Source organism: Lutjanus erythropterus, chromosome 4, assembly GCF_056507025.1.
Source record: "Lutjanus erythropterus isolate fLutEry1 chromosome 4, fLutEry1.hap2, whole genome shotgun sequence".
In the NCBI taxonomy this organism is placed as follows: Eukaryota; Metazoa; Chordata; class Actinopteri; order Lutjaniformes; family Lutjanidae; genus Lutjanus; species Lutjanus erythropterus.
In genome coordinates, this window is record NC_139320.1 from 20,446,213 (window position 1) to 20,467,075 (window position 20,863).

The window sequence follows — 20,863 nt, forward strand, 5'->3', positions numbered from 1 at the left end:
TTAGTGTATCAACGAAGGATATAATTCACACTCACAAAGACCTTGATTTCATACTTTTCTAGCTCCTGCTTCTTTCTACTGTCCTGCAAACTCGGCGTACTTTTTCCAACCATCTGCACTCACTGTTTATTTCCTTTTCAATTCCTTCAGCTGTTAGATCAGTTGCACTTCCCTCCTCTAACTCATTATGCACTCCCTCTTCTCCTCCCCCTTGTTATATTGGCCGGAAATTTGTGGCAAGTAGCATTTAAATGTGAGCGCAGTGAGCACAATCACTGCCTGCTGCTGGAGACAGAGCGAGCCGGATGGCAGGAGGGCAGGCAGAGAGGGATGCAGAGGAAGATGAGAGTAACAAGAGAAAGGAAAGAAACAGGATTGTTTATTTTTCTAAATACTGTGTTATTTCCCTTGACAGGCTGGTATTTAGTAAGGCATCTGCGTTACAGGTTGTTAATTATCACTTACCAAAGTGAAAGGAAAACGAAAAGCTGCCGTCTCAGGTCTTTTTAGGTCTTCTTGATTATACATTCTCTCACAGATCTATTCTCTAACTTCTCTTCCTTCTACTTCTTCCTCTTCTTAGTGACTCTACTGCTAACCTTTTTCTTCTCTGTCAATGCTCTCTTCTTAGCTTCTTATCCCTCATTTTCTGTTGTGTTGCCAAGAAGCAGTTATGCAGAGTGAAATACAAGAGTCCTGCCACAGTAAAGGATTGCTGTATAATTGGGAGTGAGCACAGGGTGATGATGAATAACCTTAATGACAGTTCTAATCTGAGTTTTTGTTGGCCCTGACTGCCGTTGGCTGGCACAGTCAGCAGTGTGGAAGCTAATTGCATCATTAAAAATGCAGCAGTTTGAACGTGATCAGAGGGGCTTTAGTATGTGAGCTTGTTAGTTTGTCCCTGGAGTTGTTAGGGATGGGTGATGAGCCGTCAGCAGGTAAGAGAGGCTGGACGAGGTGTGTGGAGTTTTTTTTTAACTTCCTCGCTGCATCACAAAACTGGAACACAATGAAGAAGTTTGTGAGCTCTCAAGGCCACCGTTTAACTTAGATTTTCTTTTTTAAGCTTCTTAAATTTTCTTTTATTCTTGCTGTTTTTGACTCCTGAGTGCATTGGCAAAACCATTCACCATTGTTTCTATTTAATTTTTTCTTTCTGTCTTTGTTTTCTTTCCGTTTGACTGCTTGTTTTCTGGGTTTCGTCCATCTCTCTGTCTCTTTGGCATTGTCTTTTCATGAGGCTTGGCTATTGTTGATTCAGAATGTGTTGCCAGGCTCCAGGCAAGTCACTTCAAGCTTGCGCCTGATGTTCTTTATCCTCATATTTCATGTAAAAAAAAAGCAAACAACAAGAAACAATTTCTCAGTCACTTCCTTTTTCAGTGCCAGCTCTGCTTTCTATATATGGATTACATGCTCAAGAGGTTTCACCACAGAGATATAATAAACACAAAGGACTCTGTTATTTAGTTTTAATTTATTATTTTCAAAATGTTTTGGTTACTTTTAAATAAATACAAACACAGTGAAAGCTGAAAGCAGTGATGAGTAGGCCCTCACACCCGCTGCACGTCAGAGTGTGGGATGGCCTTGGGCGTCAACCGGTTGACACAGCCCTGAATGTTAATGTGTTTTGGACAAAAGAGAACACCCACTAATTATATTTTATATTCCAGTATACCAAGTGTAGACCACATTGTGAAAATTTAATCCAGATCCAATAGTGATTGTCACAAGAGGCTTACTTCCTGTGGCCAGTGGATGAATGGTGCAATGTCTGTGACTCCTGATTGGCATGTATAGTAGATTGGACAACAGGCTTCTGTTTTATAGACAGACTTCGAAATGTGAGCATGAAGAGCAAGAGCAACGCCGTTTGATGAAAACTCACAGTCTTCGCAATAAAGCATCATCATCTTCTCAAGGCTTTTCTGATGAGATTGGAGGCGTCATGAGTGGTGGATGTCTTTAGGCCTGTAATCTTATCAAATATGTGAAGCAGATTTGACAATGTACTCGCAAGTCAGAGCTTCTTGTTTGATGGTGAAAAATGAAAATTTGCCACCATGTCACACACGCAACATTTAACAAAAAACTTCTCATCACGAAAGTTTCTAGATGGCACACACCAATCAAAGTTGATCTGATTATTTCTGTAGAAATGTTTGTTAAAGTACAGGACTGCAAAGTGCAAAAAGCTTCAAGAGGCCTTTTTTGTAAGTCTTGACAAGATATGTGTGCCCAGCAATTTTGGTACGTCTGGCTGAAATGTGCCATGCTGCTCTTTAAGTGCATTGAGCCATTTTGCCACTATATTGCCAAAACCCATGTCAGATGTAGATTTTTACCACTTCTGAGATGTGTGCCAAGCGTCATGAATTTTTTAGCACCTTTGGCCCCTCAAAACTGCAGTTCATGTCATGAAATAATATTAATTTCTTTAGTAAATGGCACTTCACTCTGGTCGGTGCTCAGGCCCTAATAGGACCATCTCTTGAGCAAGACTAACGTCGCTTAATGACATTTTTCATTGTTGCACAAAGGACAAATTGATTGTCATTTTGTATCACACATAATAGTCTCTCCTATGTCTACTCACTCATCAAGCCTTAATTGAGTCCATTAAAATTTAAATTGAATATTTAACCTCCACTTAATCTAAACATTAACCTTCCTGAATCCTGGTAACAAATGCTTCAAGAGCAGAGAGAAACAAGCAGAGAAATACTTCTGTCTTACAGCAAAGTTTTTGCTGTGTGTCTCCTCAGAGTCTCAGGAACATTGCCTGAAGGACTTGGCCATTTTGTTGAACGAATTCTGAATGTGTTTAAGTTTGATCCAGCAGGAACGAATGTGTTTTGTTTGTTCTGAGAGCAGAACTGAATGTGGTGAGTGCGCTGGTGAGAGGAGCAGCACAGGATAAATTTTACTGTCTGATAGTTACACTGTGCAGGACGGAACCGATCAATAAATTGTTCAGTGTCGATTCAACTGACTGATACAATCTGGGCATGTGTGTATCTCCACAGAGATTGTTCGGGCCATGACCTATGTGATCAACCAAGGCATGGCGATGTACTGGGGGACGTCTCGGTGGACGGCCATGGAAATCATGGTAAGCAGCTTTTACTGTCATTTCTGTGTTAGACACATGGACCTGACAACTGTCTTTTACAGTGAAGATCACTGAAGTAAAAAAGAATTAAAGTATATTTATCATTAAGTGACTCAGTACATGATATTTATATTTTTTCTGTAACTAAATAAAGCTGTTTCAAAACAACACAAAGGGAGCAGAATGAGTGTTAATTTCCATTCCAAGTTAGATTAACACCAATTATTGCTTCAGCTTGTCAGAACTGAGGAATGAGATGAATTATTTTCTGTCAAGCAGTTTCTTGGGAAAAGTTTCATGCTGTTTCAGCAGATTAGCCTTCATGTCCCACTGAGCAGAATAACAGAAGATAGACACTTTGCTTGGCAGAAACTCGCATTAAAACCTGTTATTTGTCATAAGAGGTCTGTGATATATAGAATAAACTGTCAAGATAGATATAATACTTGAAATATAGGTTTGATTTTTGTACCTAAAAGGGTAAAGGGTAACTATTTGTCAGCCTGGATCCTATTTTCCCATGATTTTGTGTCTAAGTGACTAATGGAGACAACAATTTGATCAATAAAATGGTCCAGTATTGAGGAAGAGCGCTGCAGTCGGCAGAAGCAAAACTGAGCATAAATGTAATCCCTCTGGACAACTGTGCACCATCACAGCTGCATGGATTAAAATGAGAGTGTTTGTGTTGCGTGAGACGTTTATGTGAAAAACTGACTCGCTTGTGATCGAGACAGGGGGGGTCAAAGTAAGTTGAATAAAAAGTGTTTGTTTTTGCCACAAACAGGCTCAGATTTTTATTCTCAAAGTCTGACAACATTATGGAAAGGACTGCCGCTGAGAGAAGAGAGAGAGAGAAGATATTTTTTCTTTAATCAGTAACAGCTGCTGTATTGCTCCCTTTGAAAAGTGTTTTTTTTTTTTATTGTCATTTTCATTCGAACTTACCAAAAAAGCTTGGCTCTTCTGTCCACTGTTCCAACAAGCACCAGCTTTGGTTTGGTTGAAATTAAACCTTGATTCATGATGATAGATGTGAAATATCCAGAGAAGAGTGAGAGGGGTTGTGACATCAGAGTAGTGGTGTGCTAAGAACATTTTTCCATCTAACAAATAAAGGGTGTAGTTTGACCCAATAAAACAGTTTTTGGAAAATTGGTTTGGTTGTTGAGTTTGAAATAAGATGTTAGATGTTAAAATTACAAGCTTGCACAGGGAGTGAGTTTGGCAAGAGCGATAAAACAGCCGTTTCTGGTTGAATTAAACAAATGTTGCTATTTAAACAAAATTCTATCTCTGTAGTGATCTTTTCTGTAATGTTGTCAAACTGTTAGAATAAAAAATCTGAGCCTGTCCACAGCAAAAATAAGCACTTTTAATTTACTTTGACCTCCTGTCTCAACCACAAGCAAGTCAGACATATTTTTTTAACTTGCACACAACAGAAACACTCGTTTTGTTCCATGCAGCTGTCTGCACCAGCTCTGTGTGTCTCGCGTTGCAGCTGCAACAGTGTAAATGCGACATGACACATTTTTTAGACTTCAAGTCTACTTTTTCAGCAATATGTGTGTAAACACAAAGTTGGTGTCCAATAAAAAGCCGCTGAAAATGTATTTTATCCACATTTTGTAACCTAGGTGCAGTAGAGTGTGCTCCACAGCCAGAGAGCAGCTCACTCTACTCCACTTTATTCCTAGACTCTCCCTTTACTTCACCCAGCACCTGGGAAACAAGACATGGGAACTTTTCAAACTTTTTCTGCAGTGTTTTCATGGGCAAACTGTACATTCACTGCCACTAGTTAACTTCAATGCTAAACTTATATCCCTCTGCTCTGAGCAGCTGCCTGCATTCTCTTTTTTCCTTTCTCTCTTTTGCTCATACACAGTCACGCACACACTGCTATGCTTGTGCATCCTGTTGATGTAAAAATAAATCAGGAATCACACGTCAAAGGAAAACTGCACAGAAATTTTGCTGCTTATTTACTGCTGGACGCTTCAAAATGCGCAGACAAGATGGGTTCTTTATAGACAGGCGTTTCGGTGTGACGTGAACGCTGTCGGCAGCATATTATCTTGTTCAATCTTGGAGATATTGCTAGTGCAGTCATGGTAGTGACAGAGTCATGAAAAGGGTGGGAAATGGAAAATCTGACTGTGAAGGAAAAAAAACAGGTGTTCCCACAGAGGCACAGTGGCGTTCTTCATCTTCTTCATCCTCGTCCTGTCAGAAACACTTTTTAACTCTCACTACAGTAATAAGAGTTAAGAAATGAACACATGCCTAAAGTGACATTCAAAGACCTAACACTTGCTTCTTCTTCTCTCATCTCTCCCCCTCTGGTGTCTTTATCACCCTTCCCTCCCCTTCCTGAGCGTGGCGCGATGTGTTGACATCCTTTCTCTGTGATCACGGTGAAAGGGAGAAGATATCTTTGTAGAACACAAGCCCAGATGAAAGCTGCGTAATTTAGATAGCATCAATAATGAAGTGGGGGGTAAATACGGCTTCTCAGTGTACGTGACGAGGCAGCAGTACAGTGTGCACACACACACACACACATACACACACACAGAGACATGTCATGGGTTGCAGCACAAAAGGGCAACTTGCAATTTGTAAGTTGAATGATGGCACCGACATTATCCTTGCATTACGCTGAATAGATTCCCCCTCCTACTGTCCTCTCATCCTGACATGTGTTCCACAGCAGGAGACCTACAAAATAACTGAGTGGGGAATGTTTAAAAGAAGCAACTAGCCCAACATGTGTGTGTGTGCGTGCGTGTGTGTGTGTGTGTTTTTTCCTCTGGCATGAAGGGCACATGGGATTCCAGATAAGAAGGTATATAATGAATTTGAATATGATGCCTGGGAGAGTTGTGATATGGAATATTGATTGGGTGACTTACTTTGAGCTGTGCATTTGAATTTGTGCCACGCTCACACAAGCTGATTAACACCCTCCCTCTCTCGTCTCCTCCGAGTTTCGCTGCTAACCTTTGCTCCTGCCTACATCACCCCTTTTATTCGTCCTTTCACTCTGCCTTTTATTCAAAAAGAAAACAACACCCAACATCATAATACCATCCATTAATTCTCGCCTTTTTTTTTTTAATCTCTAGGAGGCGTATTCAGTGGCAAGACAGTTTAATCTCATCCCTCCAGTGTGTGAGCAGGCAGAGTATCATCTCTTCCAGAGGGAGAAAGTAGAAGTTCAGCTGCCTGAACTTTACCATAAGATTGGCAAGTATTCGTTATGTGTGTGCGAGTGTGTTGTCACAAAGATCCGATGGTCAGAACATTCTTGCACTCAGTTTGTCATGAATGCATAAAATTAAGGAATTAATTAAACAGATAAATAGTCTCCATCATCCTCTCTTGCTCATCTCTTTTCATCTTCTCATACATTTTCACTTTCCTGGCACTGTTCTTGCACATTTTTTCACACCTCTTTCTGCAACGTGTCTTACTAAAACTCCTCCTGTTTAACTCCCCCTGGTCTCCATGGTGACAGGAGTTGGGGCGATGACGTGGTCACCACTGGCGTGCGGCATTATCACAGGAAAATATGAAAATGGCATTCCTGAATCTTCCAGGGCCTCCATGAAGGTAGGCAAGAAAACTTTATCCTTAGTTTTTGTTTTTGACATTCAAAACATGAGGATTATCTTCTCCGATCTGTGAATCAAAGTGAAAGCACTGATCCTCAACAGGTTTTGCATCTGAAATCAATTTCAATTAGTGTCAGTTCCAGGGAGGGTTGTTAAAAATTGAGACCTGGGACTAAGGCAGAAGTTTTCTGCTGAAGCTGCAGTTTGTCCATATTTTTGATTTTTAATTTTTAATGAGTTTTTGTTTTCATTTACCCAGTTTTCACAGATAATCAATGCTACCTAAACTAGACAGCTTTGTGTAATCTAGTGGTTCCCAATGTGGGGACACAAGATTAATGCAAAAATCTACATAACAACTAATTTTTGCTTGTAACTTGAGAGAGAAAGAGAAAAATGTGCCAGTGCAGTGAGAATATTTGATTATTTGTTCTGATGTAAATTAATTTGATAAGTTAAAAAAGTTTTTATTTTTCTAAAATGAAGATTAATTTTGTTTTTCTTCATTCTAGAGCAGTGACCTTCCTTTTCTTTCTTGGTTTAAGATGCAATTATTATAAGATGTAATTAAAAACACAAATGCCTTTATAAAGTGGACATGTTCAACAATTATGATCAATTAGATATGAAAAGCACAAAATTATATATATATATATTGTATGTTATTCTGTATTTTTTTGCTAAATTTTCCTTTTATCCCTTTTCAAATATTTACCACTTTCACCTCTTCAGTCTTCTATAAATCCTTCTAAACTAAACAGTCTGTGAGGGAAAAGTCCACATGTGACAAGAGGTGCATTCCAAACAGCACACTTTTTCTTTTTAGTGCCTGCTGCAACTATCCTTACAAAGTACATACCATTGTATGCAGTATGCATACAACTGGGACACACTACTTTGTAATAACATTGCACCTTGAACTTTGTCCCTCTTGTTCATACATATGTTACAGCCTGTACTGTGAAATTTGGAACTCAGCTAGAGTTAGTTGTAGTTGTAAATAACATTAACTTAGGAACTGCTCCTTTTTAGAGGTCACAAGCCAAACCCACCTTTAATCGATTAACTTAAGTTAACTTGGTAAAAATACATGACAGCCAGGAGGATGTGCAAAAACATAAGTTTTAAGATCTGTAACACTGCAGGGTTTTTTTAAACCTTGGGAGTGTGTGTCTGCCTCTGATGGTATGCATATCACTGGAGACCCATCAAAGAAGGAACACACTGAACCTTAACACAAGTTGTCAATGAGAGCAGGCAGCAGGTGCAGTGGACTAAGCAGGACAGTGGAGATTTTGAACCACAGCCTGGTCTGATGTGATTGTAGATAAAACTAAGCCAAATGCCAAATGCATGAACTGTGAAATAAGATGGAAAATGTCCAGTAGATATCTACTCTGAGCCAACATAACTGTGACAAACACATGGGCCAAAATCCCTGCGGGCGACTTTCAACACCTTTTTGATTGTACGCCATGAAAGTTGTCCAACACAACATGAAGCAGATGTCTCTAATGCTCCATACATTTTAGTTCAAGCAAATACAAGGATTGTGTTGATTTTGGAGGCTCGTGTGGACGAAAGCAGAAGAAGTGTTTCCACCACCATAATCACAAAATATAACGCCAAAAATATATTAAGGTATAGATGTTAAAATGAGACTGTTTCATCAACAGTTGAAACTCCTTCTTATATGTTTAAGTTGATTTGATTCGTTTTTATCATTTTGTCATCTTTCCTCTTTACTGCTTTGTTTGTACAGAGTTGTAACAAATTTTAAAGCCAGTCATCAACAGGGAAGTATGGGCACATCTGTGTGCTAACAATGAAGTCAGAACTAGGAGACTATTAGGTTAGTTTAGCAGAGTGAGTGAATGAAGGGGTTTGTACCCAACTCAGCATTTTGGCAATCAAATCAGATTTGTTTTAACACGAAGATTCAACAATTTGTTCCCTTTTTCAGTTCAGTGCCACACTGAACTCCTAGATCAGCCTACATGAGTATGTTTTACCAGTGAGACTTACATCTTAACAACTTAAATATGTTCTTCCTCCCTGACTGTAAAAAAAAAAACAACTGCTCGACTTAAGGAATCTCATTCGAATGAGGGGTCTCCGTCTGATGATTCAACTCCCTGTCTTTTAGGGGTCAACCCAAAATAAAAACACCTACCAAAGACACCGGTCTCAACTGTCTAACTCTTCCTATAACAGGGGAGCAGGTTGTGCGAAATGCTGTGTGAGGAAAAGTAATCAAACTCAACTTTCAAGGTCGTATTATCATCCCAGCCAGTAGAAACAGATCAATAAAAGTTGTAGGTATTGAAATAAAAGATTCAGTGAAGTCATGTCTGTAGCACCTTCTCTAATTCTCCATTTGAGCAGTCAGTCATTTTACATTATGCAACACACTCACAGTTCAGCAGTACTGACAGCCTCAACCCCTTAACTCTTCTTGACTTTTCTCTCATCTATTATTTAACTTCTTCACATTTTTTCTCTCGTATTGTCTGTCTCCTCTTTGTCTAATCATTCCTTCTCTTTCCAGTCATATCAGTGGCTGAAGGAGAAAATAGTAAGTGAGGATGGAAGGAAGCAACAAGCCAAGCTGAAAGAGCTCAACCACATCGCAGAGAAGTTGGGCTGCACTCTGCCTCAACTGGCCGTGGGTAAGACTTCTCTGCCCGCCTTCACCTCCTCACAGCAAACACCGTGGAAGCAGCGGCCTTAAGCAAAGCTTTGAAAACACGACTGCTCAGGGCTGTCAGACAGGAGCCTTTTTAATGCAAGATGTGACCAAATTCACCTCATCCTTCGTGTTTGCTATTTTCTGTCTCATGGGTTCGATTTTCCCCTCCAGCTTCCCCACCGACACACGAACATACAGACTCTCTGTATCTATCTGTGCTGCATTGTTGTGCAGTAAAATAACTGAGTTGCCCTGAAGGTAGAAGTAAATGCATTCACGGATTTAAAAGAATCTGTGCTGTACTTGGCTGGCAGTGATGTAAGGTTTTACGATTTGTAGTAAATGGACTAAAATAAACTTGCATTTGTCTTTAAACACTCCATTTTGTGATAAATTGTTATATGGATCTGGAAGAGCAAGTAGAGGACAGGATTTAAGGCTGTTAAACTTGTGGTCTGTTATGAGTCTATAATAAGCAGCAGGGCGCCATCATGTGGGCGTTGTGTGAACATCAACCTCTGTTTCCGTCTCCAGCGTGGTGTCTAAGGAATGAAGGAGTGAGCTCAGTTCTTTTAGGAACATCCAACCCTGAGCAGCTCACTGAGAACCTTGGGGCCATACAGGTGGGAACAAAAACACACAAACACACACACACACACACACACTTTTGCCGTTTCTACCTGTGCTCAGGTCTACTTAGCCTGCTGAGGTTCCTCAGCTTTATCCACCGCTATCCTCCAGCGTTATCGATTTCTAGATGAAAAAGCTATATCTGAATCTCTGTCTACATCCAAGGTTCTTTACTTTGTAAATTTATTTCTTTCATCCTTAACTCCCACTTAATCCAAACATGGGCAAAGAGTTGGAGCACTGAGAACAGTGTTTCTATTTTCACTTTTATTAGTTTCAATATTACTTTAAGTTTGTTTTTGTTTTTTTATTATGATATGGTGGTATTTGTCAGGGGCGAGATTTAAGAAGTTCAGAATAGGTATTATTATACAAACATAACTGACTCACAGTCGTGTGGACATCCCAGTCTCAATACACATATGTGCCAATGCCTCCTTATACTTGTGTTGACAAATTTGACCAAACTTATAGACAAAGACTAAAGACATTTCCTGAATATTTTTGTTTGATTTTAGTTTTGTAAGTACACCATATGACTTCAGTTTTCTTTTTTTTCTGAAGTCTAGTTTAATTTTTTCTCAGTTAATGAAAATGGTTTCGCCATACGTAGTTTTAGTTTTTAGTTTAGTTTTAGTGAACTAAAACTATGACATTGATGTGAGCCGATAGAAACGGCTACTAGGCAGCTAGCCCACCTGTGACGGCAGAGACCTGTCACTCAGAGGGGTAGTCCCTTAATTTTGCGTAACTTTAAGCCTCAATATAATTTAAATGGGTAAGTTATAACAATATATCACTTATGACCCACTAGAGGTATATGGTGGTGGCTGTATCTGCAGAGACCCTGCATTGTCTGTAATTTTTTTATTTCCTTATATTTTACTTTCTACCTTAAAAATGGGGGTTGATGGGGATTGTGTCAGACTTGGAATCAGCCTCCGGTGGCCATTAGAGGAACTGTAGTTTTAGCACCTCTGCATTGGCTTCATTTTTCGGCTCTCAGTGATGCTGACTGGCACTCACTCAGTTTTGCTCTGCTGTCTCTTTTGCCCAGGTCCTTCCTAAGATGACGTCTCATGTAGTGTCTGAAATCGACCACATCCTGGGCAACAGACCGTACAGTAAGAAGGACTACCGTTCTTAGAACAGGCTGGTCGGACTACCAGAGAGGTCAGCCTACCTGCTTACCTAGCTACTTAACCATACCGCTACCATGGACACACCGTTCAATGTTAGAGTCCACGGATCTCTCCTTGGGCCCCACTCAGCTCCAGCAGCCACTTCAGCCTGGAACAGATAGCCTCCCTCAGCCCAGCACTGCATACTGTAACCTCGTCTGTTTGAGATCAGCTCTACCAGGTTCATCTCAGGTCCAGTCCAGCTCAGCCAAGAGACGCTTAACCAAACTCAGCTTTTTGCAGCCTCAAACGCAACTTAGTCCATCTGAGGAAATCCATATTTTGTGCTCCCCAACTAAGCCCGTAACCCTTTCAGCACCGGTCCATTCAAATATAACTATGCAGAGTTTAGTCTTGTCCATGCTACAGTTCAGACCCACTGGCCAGAACATGACATCTCAGTTGATTCCACCCAGGGGCCTCATTAAGAAATCCAGTGCATCAAATTCAACTTCTCTTAGATGGCAGGATATGCAAAAACAGCTCCTAATTGTTTGTGATACACATTTATAGAATTTTAAACATTTACATTTGGGATTTGAGCCGCACAGTATGAAAGGAACTGCAGGAGGATTTAAAGGGATAGTTTGGATTATTTGATTATGTACTTATCGATAGGTCGCGTATTACCTACAGTAGATGCTGGTCGACACACCCCCAATTTGGAGACGAGTCCTGGCACGGAAGCTGAGCAGAGAACTACAGTGGACATGGTCAGCAACAAAAGGCATTTTAACCACATAAAAAAGGTTCACCTGAAAAAAATCTATATAAGTCCTGTATGCTTTACTTAGAATATTTTCATTTCTTTACTTCTCCATCAGACAGACTTTCTCCAATGGGAAATGCAAGCCATATATCACTCTCCTCGAACGATTCAAACTCCACTGGTACAATTTATAAATTTACGTTGCAGAACACAGGAGTTGCTGGTCTTCTGCTGCCTCTATCAGCTAGCTGCGTTATTATGTAGCTTTAGTGTTTTAAAAGGATAGTTTGCACTCAAAATAACACAAACAAACAAATTAAGGCAGCAATGTACCAGCAACTCCGTTGTAAAACTCCAGTGTAAAATGTGTATGGATCACATAATGGCAGAAATTTATTTTCACTATACATTTTTTTGTCTTATACATTTTGGTCATTGCTTAGCTTCTGTGCTGGTGCACCTCTGTGCTTCTCCAAACTAGAGGCATGCTGACTGCCATCTACTGTAGATAACACACTACACACTACATAATCCTATCTATCCCTTTGAAGTAAAAGTGCCTTGATTCAAGGGCACCTTGGTAGCTTTGTAGCTATTGAGTGAGACAGTTTTGTTACTTATTCACTTCACCTACTCACATCCTCCCAGCTCGGCCGGTGACTCAGACCCTCGACTCCTACCTAATGTCCAGACTTCCACCCACAGGTAATTTAATTTGAGCACAAAATTCAGATTGAGCACATATTTTATTCATGAGAATTACTGTACCACAGCTGAATACATCAGTGCAAGCACCTTAGACTTTATAAATTAAGAGGTACCTTAGGAAAAGGGGACATGACTGAGGAGGCTTTAGTTGCATGAACGTCCCCAGTCAGTTAGTCTCCGTGCTTTCATTAAATTGCTATGCAGTGCAGCAAACAGAATTACCATGAGCTCAAGACTCTTGTGTCGGAGGAACAAGCTCAAGTCGTGAGATTAAATGTCTCGGTTATTTGACAATGACATGGTGAGCTGCTCAGCTTTAAGAATGAGGCCTCAACCGGCCAGTTTAGTTCGATCAGCTTTCAACTACCTACCAAATGTACTCAGTCCCTTATTTACTATAGTACAGATAGTATTTAGTAGATATTCTAGGCTGCAGATCCTGAGCATATTAACCAACAGATGCATGTCTCCCCTGCTATCGTGTGCCTCTCTTCTTCTCTTTCCTAAAAAGCACATAATTAAGATCAGAAATACCGTGGGCTCGTCTACTGTCCGTGACGAAGCAGAGGAACATCAGTGTCAGTGGGACTTACTGGGACTCTGTGAAGGGAGAGAGTGAAGCATGTTGCCCCCGTGTGGTCTTTTTGAGGAACCGCTGCTCTGCTTCACTAGATTATAGAAGACAGAAATAACGCTTTGCAAAAACGACAGTGGACTACTGTTCTCTGCATTCAGTATGGAGACATTCGACTCCTTTTCTGCCCGTGACCTGAACCTGCATCGCTGAATGCCTCAATGAACCTCACAGAAAAGGACTTATGCATATGATAAATATAATAAATCTATGTATTAAAAGGATGACTGGCCTCTGTGGCTGGTCATGGTTATAAAAACTGCAAAAACTGCTCATTAATGGCAGAAAGAGACGAGGTGTTTGGGCAAAGAGTACAGTATTTATTTTAGAGTAGATAATAAATATGAGATTTATTTTGACATTTTGAGATATTGTTTGGAGAATTATGGTGATGTTACATGTACATAACATGTTAAAGCATACCTTGTAACATAAGCAAACCCACAAAGGAGCCTCTCCTGCATATGAGGACTTCACTGTACTGTATGGCTAATATATAAATAAGATGTAAATAGAGTTATTTTATCGCTCCTTTGCAGTATCAGTCACTCATCATCCTGTCACACACTTCATTTCTGTCTCTATTTATAGAGAGTAAGGCTCAGTTTTGTTTGTTTTTGCATTGTGAAGTCAGATTATGAACTCTGTGTTAATAACGGCATTATTTAAAGAGTTTTAAGTAATGAGCTTCTGTTCAGACTCCAGCGTTGACCTTGATCATTGTCTCTGAGCAGGTGGCTCAGCTCTCACAGTGGCTGTTTGTCGCCTTCATGCATCGTTGTTCTAGTTCTTTTATCATCTGGAAAACAAGCCATCATAGAGATCAGCAGAAACGTTGGCTGGGTTCCAGCTGAGTCACTGTCTTGTCTTCAGTGTACATTTGTTGACTTGTAGCACAGACACCCTCCAGATTTTAATCAAAGAAAGTTCTCAGACTCTGCAGACTTTTGCCAAAAATGCTGTTACACATATTGGCACCGAGCATCAATACGCAGTGTTGACTCACGGTTTATTTTGAGATGCCTGGCCTTGGATAATGAATACATTTCCTCATGACTTTCTGCATTGATTCGGTGGTGAATACAATGGCGGTCGACCTGACCTCCAGTTAGTCATCACTGTAATACAGACACCAGACATTTAACAACAAAAAAAACACCAAGAAAAGCACATTTCCACTATTTTTTTTACTTAAAGGACAAATTAATTACACCCATTTTATCAAAATGTGGGCAGTATGTGGTTAAAATACTAACTTACACAAGTGGTGGAAAGTAAATAAGTACATTTACTCAAGTACTGTACTTAGATACCATTTTGAACTACTTTACTTGAGTATTTCATATTTTTTGCTACTGTATTATTTTACTTCACTACATTTTGGAAGCTAGCATTCCTACTTTTAACTCCACTTCATTTATTTAATAACTTTAGTTGTTAGTTACTTTGAAGATTTGGATTCTGAATACAAAATATGAATCAACTAATAAAACGTGATGTATAATGTAAGAGAATAATGGGCGGGTCATTATTGCAAAATTAATCCTGACATTATGGTGCAGAATTATCCCTGACAATTTGACACAAAATAGATTTAAAATGGTTTAAGGACTTAAAAAATGATTTCATTGCTCCTCCAAAGTCTATCATTAGAAAAGCAACGGTCTTATATTCAGATATAACAGACCATAGAAAACTGTAACTGAGTCTTGTATTAAACAAAGCTGTGTATTAGTATGGATGAATCTACCCAGCAGTATGTAAAGTAGCTGAACTGAACTGCAACATGAAGGATATTAACACATTATTTATGATAATAAGTTATAATCCAGTAATATAAAGAATATGATTCTGAAATGGACCATTCTGCATAATTAATACTTTCACTGTTGGTACTTTAAGTATGTTTTAATGCTACTACTTTTGTACTTTTACTTAAGTAAGACTTTAAATCCAGGACTTTTACTCATAAGTATTTTTACACTGTGGTATTAATACTTTTACTTTAGTAAAGGATCTGAGTACTTTTTCCACTGGTAAACAGCCTCTGGATAATTGCTGCACAGAATATCAGTTTGACTGTACATGTCTGCTGTGTAGTTTTAGTTTGTGTGCAAGTCAACAAGTTTGTCATCAGTTTGAGTCAGTGATGACGTTGGACCGCAGCCTGCCGGTGTGTGTGGAGACGTCTCCGCCCGTCAGAGTGCCTTGACTTGTGACTTGTGTCCCGTTACAGGAACAAATTCAGGGATGTCTTTCATCATGAGTTGTTAAATGGTGTTTGGATGCTGTCCTACAAACAAAGTGAGAGCAGAACAATACGTATGCAGATTCTTGTGTTATTAGATCACCTAATCTACAGTGTATGTGACCTAATATTTCAATTGGGGGAAAAAAATTGAAAACAAAGCAGAAGGACCCTCACAATAGAGGCAACTTTTGGAAAATTGAAGGAAAAATTGAAAATGAATTATACAGTTCCTGGAGTGGCAATGGTTTTGTTCCATCTTGGCCTTTACTTAGGTTGTTTCTACAAAATAATCTTACTGGAGCAGTTAAACGACAGATTTTTTTAACAGTGTTGCTGATGGAGTCGCATACATTATCTCCTCCTTCAACCAGCCAGAAAAGAGCACAGTCTTTACCAGCTCCACGGGCTCAACAAACTGTTTTCTGCAGAGGGGAAGCAAGCAATACAATAGTTATACGGATGGAAATGTAATTACATGTATTGAAACAGTGATAATTTAGGGAAACTGGCCAAAATCTGTCAGTGTCATCTGACAGAAATCTGACTATGGGCATTATCTTCTTCAAGTTGACACCCTGGGAAAAATGTCAAGGGCCAAAATGGAACCAGAACCAATGAATCGGTGGCTAAACCTTCAACATTTAACTGCTTTAGATAAGATGAAAAGTCGATGCAATGGGACAGATAATCTTTAACCCAAGGCTTCCTGCTCTGTGAGAAGCCAGTCTTCATCAGCTCGTATCAAAATGTCAAGTAGTGTGTGTAACCTGTTCAACAGATCAGTGTTGTTTTCTGCAACATGTACATTTGTGGATGGAAAAGATGCAACGTTAAGTTTAGTTCTTTTTTTGTTTAAGTGACATGCGGATCATCAGTGTATTATTTTTCTCCACAAGTGTTTTTTCTGTAAATAATCTATATGAAAGTGTGATTATAAATAAATGCATTGCCAATGGGAACATCAGCGTCTCTCTTTTGCTTGTGTCCGTCAGTAGAGATGGACAGATGATACCGAAGCTTGTTTCATGCCTGTGAAACACACTGTTTCAGTACACTGTGCTGGAGTGTGTGTCGAATGAAGAATATCACTTGACCGATGAGTCTGAAAATTCAAACGTCACTGATGATTTGGAAAGTGCTACATGTGACTGTTCTTAAAAAGAACAGTCACTTCAAGTTCAAAAACATGAAACCAAAGTGACTCTAATTACACCAAAAAACTACATTGTTTGTCAGCTGAAAAATGTCTCTGAAAATATTTTATATCTAGGCATAATCATTTTTTCTGCAACATAATACACAATAATACTGAATTTCTGAACAAAAGTATACAGACTGAATCACATGAAGGCTGCACACACGTGAGATGAAAAAACATATCAGTGAGGCGTGTTGGTGCTTCAGCCCCAGTCCTGAAAGGCTGCATTAAGTTCTACAAACCACCAGATGTCATTGTGTTTGCTGAGTTTGCAGCTGCAATGCTTCAAATCTTTTTTCTGGCACAAATAGAAAGAAATCCCTTACGATTCATAAGACTTCATCCACAGTCTGTAAAATTCACTAAACACAAACACGATCCACGCAGAGGACAAGTATACCTGGGTGCTTTATTTGTTACAAAAAAACAGAAGACAGACCTGGAGAAAGACCCTCCAGACATTTGATCATGAATTTCATGAAGTTGAAATGTGATATTCCACCCCCCCTCCCTTAAACCCCATTCCTAACTTAAGTGAAAAACATTACAGCGTATACCCATCTGTGACCCACTCCCTAACCAGTCCCACCCCTCCATCCCTCTGTTTCCCTCCTCTTTTTTTTCCCTCCTTTACTTGGAACCTGTGGACAGCAGTGCGATGAGTCCTGAGGAGGCACTGATAGACAGAATGTAGTTGCTGGAAAAAAGCAAGTTAAGGAAAAAACAACCATTGACAGAGCACTAAATGACAATTCATTATATACATCCAGCTTGTAAAAGCTATTTTAAGACAGATACCATTGTAAAGTTAAGCATTTCATAATACAGGATGTGTAAATCTCTCTCATTAGTGCTGAGATGTACAGTATGATGTAAAGGATACACGGTGGGGTTGAAGTTCTTGAGCAGGAAGAAGGAGGCGATGATGACGAGGACCAGGAAGAGAGTGTTGTTGTAGAAGATGGAGAAGGTGGTGGCCTCGTAGTCGGCGACCTCATTCTTCTTCCACAGGATCCTGGACAAACAGAATAAAAACACAACGTCACTATCTTTCATGGTCATGTACAACTACAGAACAGTATGGAGGCGCTGCAGAGAACCCTTCACTCACACTGAATCGACAAACTTTTATTCTGTAACAGTGGAAGTCAAAAACAAGACTGGCAAGTCTGCCATACGTGATCTATTTTGCTCAAGATGATAATTACTAGACGTTGTGTCGATATCCACTTAAATTGAAATGTGACTGCATCAAACTGTAAGACTAAGAGAAGGACAGCAGGGTGTAAAGTTTTTCTTCATTCTTCAGACTAGTTACAGGTCCTTAAACTGTCTTAAAGTCTACAGGTTTTAGCTAACAAGTGTATTTGGACAAATGTTCTATAACTCAACCAGTTAGTCATTTTGCCTCACAATATATTTTTATCCAGAGGAGGACATCCATATTTTTACATTTGATAATTTGATGATGCAAGTTTGGCCTTCAATTTAATTAAACAGTTGCATTATAAAGTCTAACATTTAACATGCTGATACATGTAGACACTTTGTTGTTGTAAAAGGCAATTGATTGGACATATTTTGCAGGGGTGAACCCAGTGGGAGCTGAACAGCAGAGCCAGGCAGCATATATGTTCTGCTGTGCTATCTGAATTAAGCAGGGAAATAATAACCTGTCCATCAGCCTTCATGGGTCTGATGTGCAACTGCCTCTCTGAAGAGAGACGTTAGCACTGCCTTTGTCCTTTATGTATGTGTAATATCTGAAATACTACACTGAAAATACTTAATTTGCAAAAGCTAATAGTGAAAGCACAAATGCAAACATCCAGCATCCCCAGCTCTGTATTAATGTATATTTTTGAAAGCTGATGTATATCTCACCTCTCGTCTTTCTCCTTGCGGGACATCTTGCGGTTGTCTGCCTCAGACAACTTCCTGGTTACCTCCTTGGAAACGGCATCTTCACGTTTCTGGGCAACTCTGGAGGATGACCAGAAAAGAACAGAAAAGAAGATGAACTAATTGTTCATGCCACAAAAGGAATTCACACTCATTTGTTTTACATGGCACTTTGTTTATCTTGTAAACATTCATATGTAATTACAGGAGGGTTGCAAATTGTGAGCACTTTCCTTAATCGAATCGAAACAATTAATTAGCCAATTAATCAGAATTTAAAAACCATGAGTGTTTTGCTTATATCAAACAATACCAAATGCATTTACCAAAACTTTATTTTCACAGCTGCTTATTCATTTTCTCTGACACCTTTGCAGTCTATGATATAAAGATGGCAAGGCATACTTATTAAACACATTAACACACCCTCATTCATTTTATTTATTTGATAGCAGACTGGTTGAATTTTAAATGAATGATCAAACCAACCATTGATTAATAGATAAATAAACAGAACACATAGATTACTTTGTTTGAAAGTTCCCCAGTGAAAGCAGAATTCAGTGGTGATCAAATTAAAACGTATCTGTAGCAACAGGGTCAAAGTATTATAAGCTTCCCCCTTATCCAACTAATATGCGTGTGCACAGAAACAGTAAAACCTTCAGGTGGGACAAATGCAGACTAGTATGTTCTTCCTTCTTACTTGTGTTTGAGAACAAACTTGACGTTCTTGTAGGCGAAGGCCACCAGGTAGGTGCTGACCAGAGTCATCACAGCGTACAGGACTGCAGACTGGACCAGGTCCATGTGCCAAATCCTCCAAAACAGCCCTACAAACATAAAATCAATCAAGTCAGTAAACATGCAGCATGTTGGTTATATACATGTTGTAAAACCAGTTACTGAACTCTCTGCAAAGTAAAATGAAGATTAAGTCCAGGTGTGGTTTTTACTTTGCTTTAAAATAAAAAAAATAAATCAGCATCACACAGATCACTACCAATCTATATTGTTTACAACTAGTTTTCTAACATGCAGTTACACCTACGATAACTTACCCACACTTCACATCAGAGTTAGCAATGACAGAAACTTTAACATGATCACAATCATTCTTATTGATAAGTGTTTTACGCTCTTCTTTACTTGAAAATGTTTGTGGTATTAAAGTTGATTCAGGCTACTCTCGACAAACACATAATTCGTCCGTTTTTTTTCCTATTTTCACTCCTCCATTGAATCGGTGTTAGCTAGTTAGCCTCAGTTAGCCTGCCTGTACTCACAGATGGGGATGGCGGAGACGATGAGAGCGTTTCCATAGAACAGAGCGGTGGACTTCGCTGAGAGGTTTCTGCTGAAGTCCTGGAGAAGCAGGTCTTCTTCTGACTGCTGCTTGTTGCTGCCTTTGGGAGCCATGTCTGCGGACTGACCGGCCTTGTCTGCTGCTCAGCTCTGGGCACAAGAACACTGACACGTCGGTGTACGAGAGAAGAGGGACGCGTCAGCACTAACCCGGAAATACGCGCCGCACGGCTTCTTCTTCTGCGTTTAGACGATAAAAGAGCCGTTTCAGCTCACTGCTGCCTCCCTGCTGGAAGACAAACACACTGCACCTGTAAGGTCACACTACAAAGAAAAAAAAAACATATCCTCAGGCTTTAATTTTCATATTTAACATTTAATTTATCCATATTCTATGGTGTTGAATTTAGTTATTATTATTGATTTTTTTTGTTGCTGAATTTATTACATTTTATCGATCCTTTATTTAACCAGAAAGGTCCCATTAAGATACAATCAGTGCCTTCATGTGGTGTTGGAATGATTAGAAAAATAATATTTTCTCCTTAATTTCACATAAATATACAAGTTTTATTTATTCAAGCTGATAAAATTTAAAATTTCTGTTTATTTATGAAACAAATCAGAACCTTCTATATACATGAGTTCTTGTAATTTTGATGTTTTTTGACTTGACTTGTATTCAAGGATTTAAAGTTTCAGTGACTTGATGAAATAAATTACATTTTTGTGATTAAAAAATGTCTTCATTTTACAGTATGTAATTATTCTATCGTTATTAATTTATTGTATTAATATTAATACAGTGATGCCTTTTACAGTAGTTGAATTAATGTTGTGACAAGCAGTACAGCATGATGATTTCTACTGTAATAACAATTACACTACTGTGGTACTGCAGTTAGATTTACTGTACAG

The 20,863-nt window shown here is 39.2% G+C and overlaps 2 protein-coding genes across 4 annotated transcripts in view; one reads left to right on the top strand and one right to left on the bottom strand.

Annotated features, from left to right (window-relative positions):
• kcnab1a (potassium voltage-gated channel subfamily A regulatory beta subunit 1a) overlaps positions 1 to 11,901 on the top strand; it is a 156,124-nt gene extending 144,223 nt beyond the window's left edge. For all 3 annotated transcript variants that reach the window (XM_084717313.1, XM_084717312.1, XM_084717314.1), the window contains exons 9-14: positions 3,033 to 3,118; positions 6,250 to 6,370; positions 6,642 to 6,736; positions 9,287 to 9,407; positions 9,962 to 10,050; positions 11,115 to 11,901. In XM_084717313.1, coding sequence (XP_084573439.1) covers positions 3,033 to 3,118; positions 6,250 to 6,370; positions 6,642 to 6,736; positions 9,287 to 9,407; positions 9,962 to 10,050; positions 11,115 to 11,204 — 602 coding nt within the window. In that variant the 3' untranslated portion in view covers positions 11,205 to 11,901. The remainder of the gene's footprint in view (positions 1 to 3,032; positions 3,119 to 6,249; positions 6,371 to 6,641; positions 6,737 to 9,286; positions 9,408 to 9,961; positions 10,051 to 11,114) is intronic.
• Positions 11,902 to 17,128: 5,227 nt separating this feature from the next.
• On the bottom strand, positions 17,129 to 20,142 carry ssr3 (signal sequence receptor, gamma). Its single transcript, XM_084717315.1, has 5 exons — positions 19,927 to 20,142; positions 19,347 to 19,473; positions 18,623 to 18,721; positions 17,622 to 17,753; positions 17,129 to 17,435 (listed from the first exon to the last, which is right to left on the bottom strand). Exons 1-5 carry the CDS (start codon positions 20,057 to 20,059, stop codon positions 17,369 to 17,371), a joined length of 558 nt encoding a protein of 185 aa, XP_084573441.1. The 5' UTR covers positions 20,060 to 20,142; the 3' UTR covers positions 17,129 to 17,368.
• Between the last annotated feature and the right edge of the window lie 721 nt (positions 20,143 to 20,863).

Bases quoted from the DNA above. Each gene is read 5' to 3' on its own strand.
- ssr3 (XM_084717315.1), bottom strand. From the start codon at position 20,059: ATGGCTCCCAAAGGCAGCAACAAGCAGCAGTCAGAAGAAGACCTGCTT. The intron at 18,722-19,346 runs GTAAGAAGGAAG...GTCATCCTCCAG, and splicing joins AAGTTTGTTCTCAAACACAA to AGTTGCCCAGAAACGTGAAG. The intron at 17,754-18,622 runs GTGAGATATACA...CTGTTTGTCCAG, and splicing joins CGCAAGGAGAAAGACGAGAG to GATCCTGTGGAAGAAGAATG.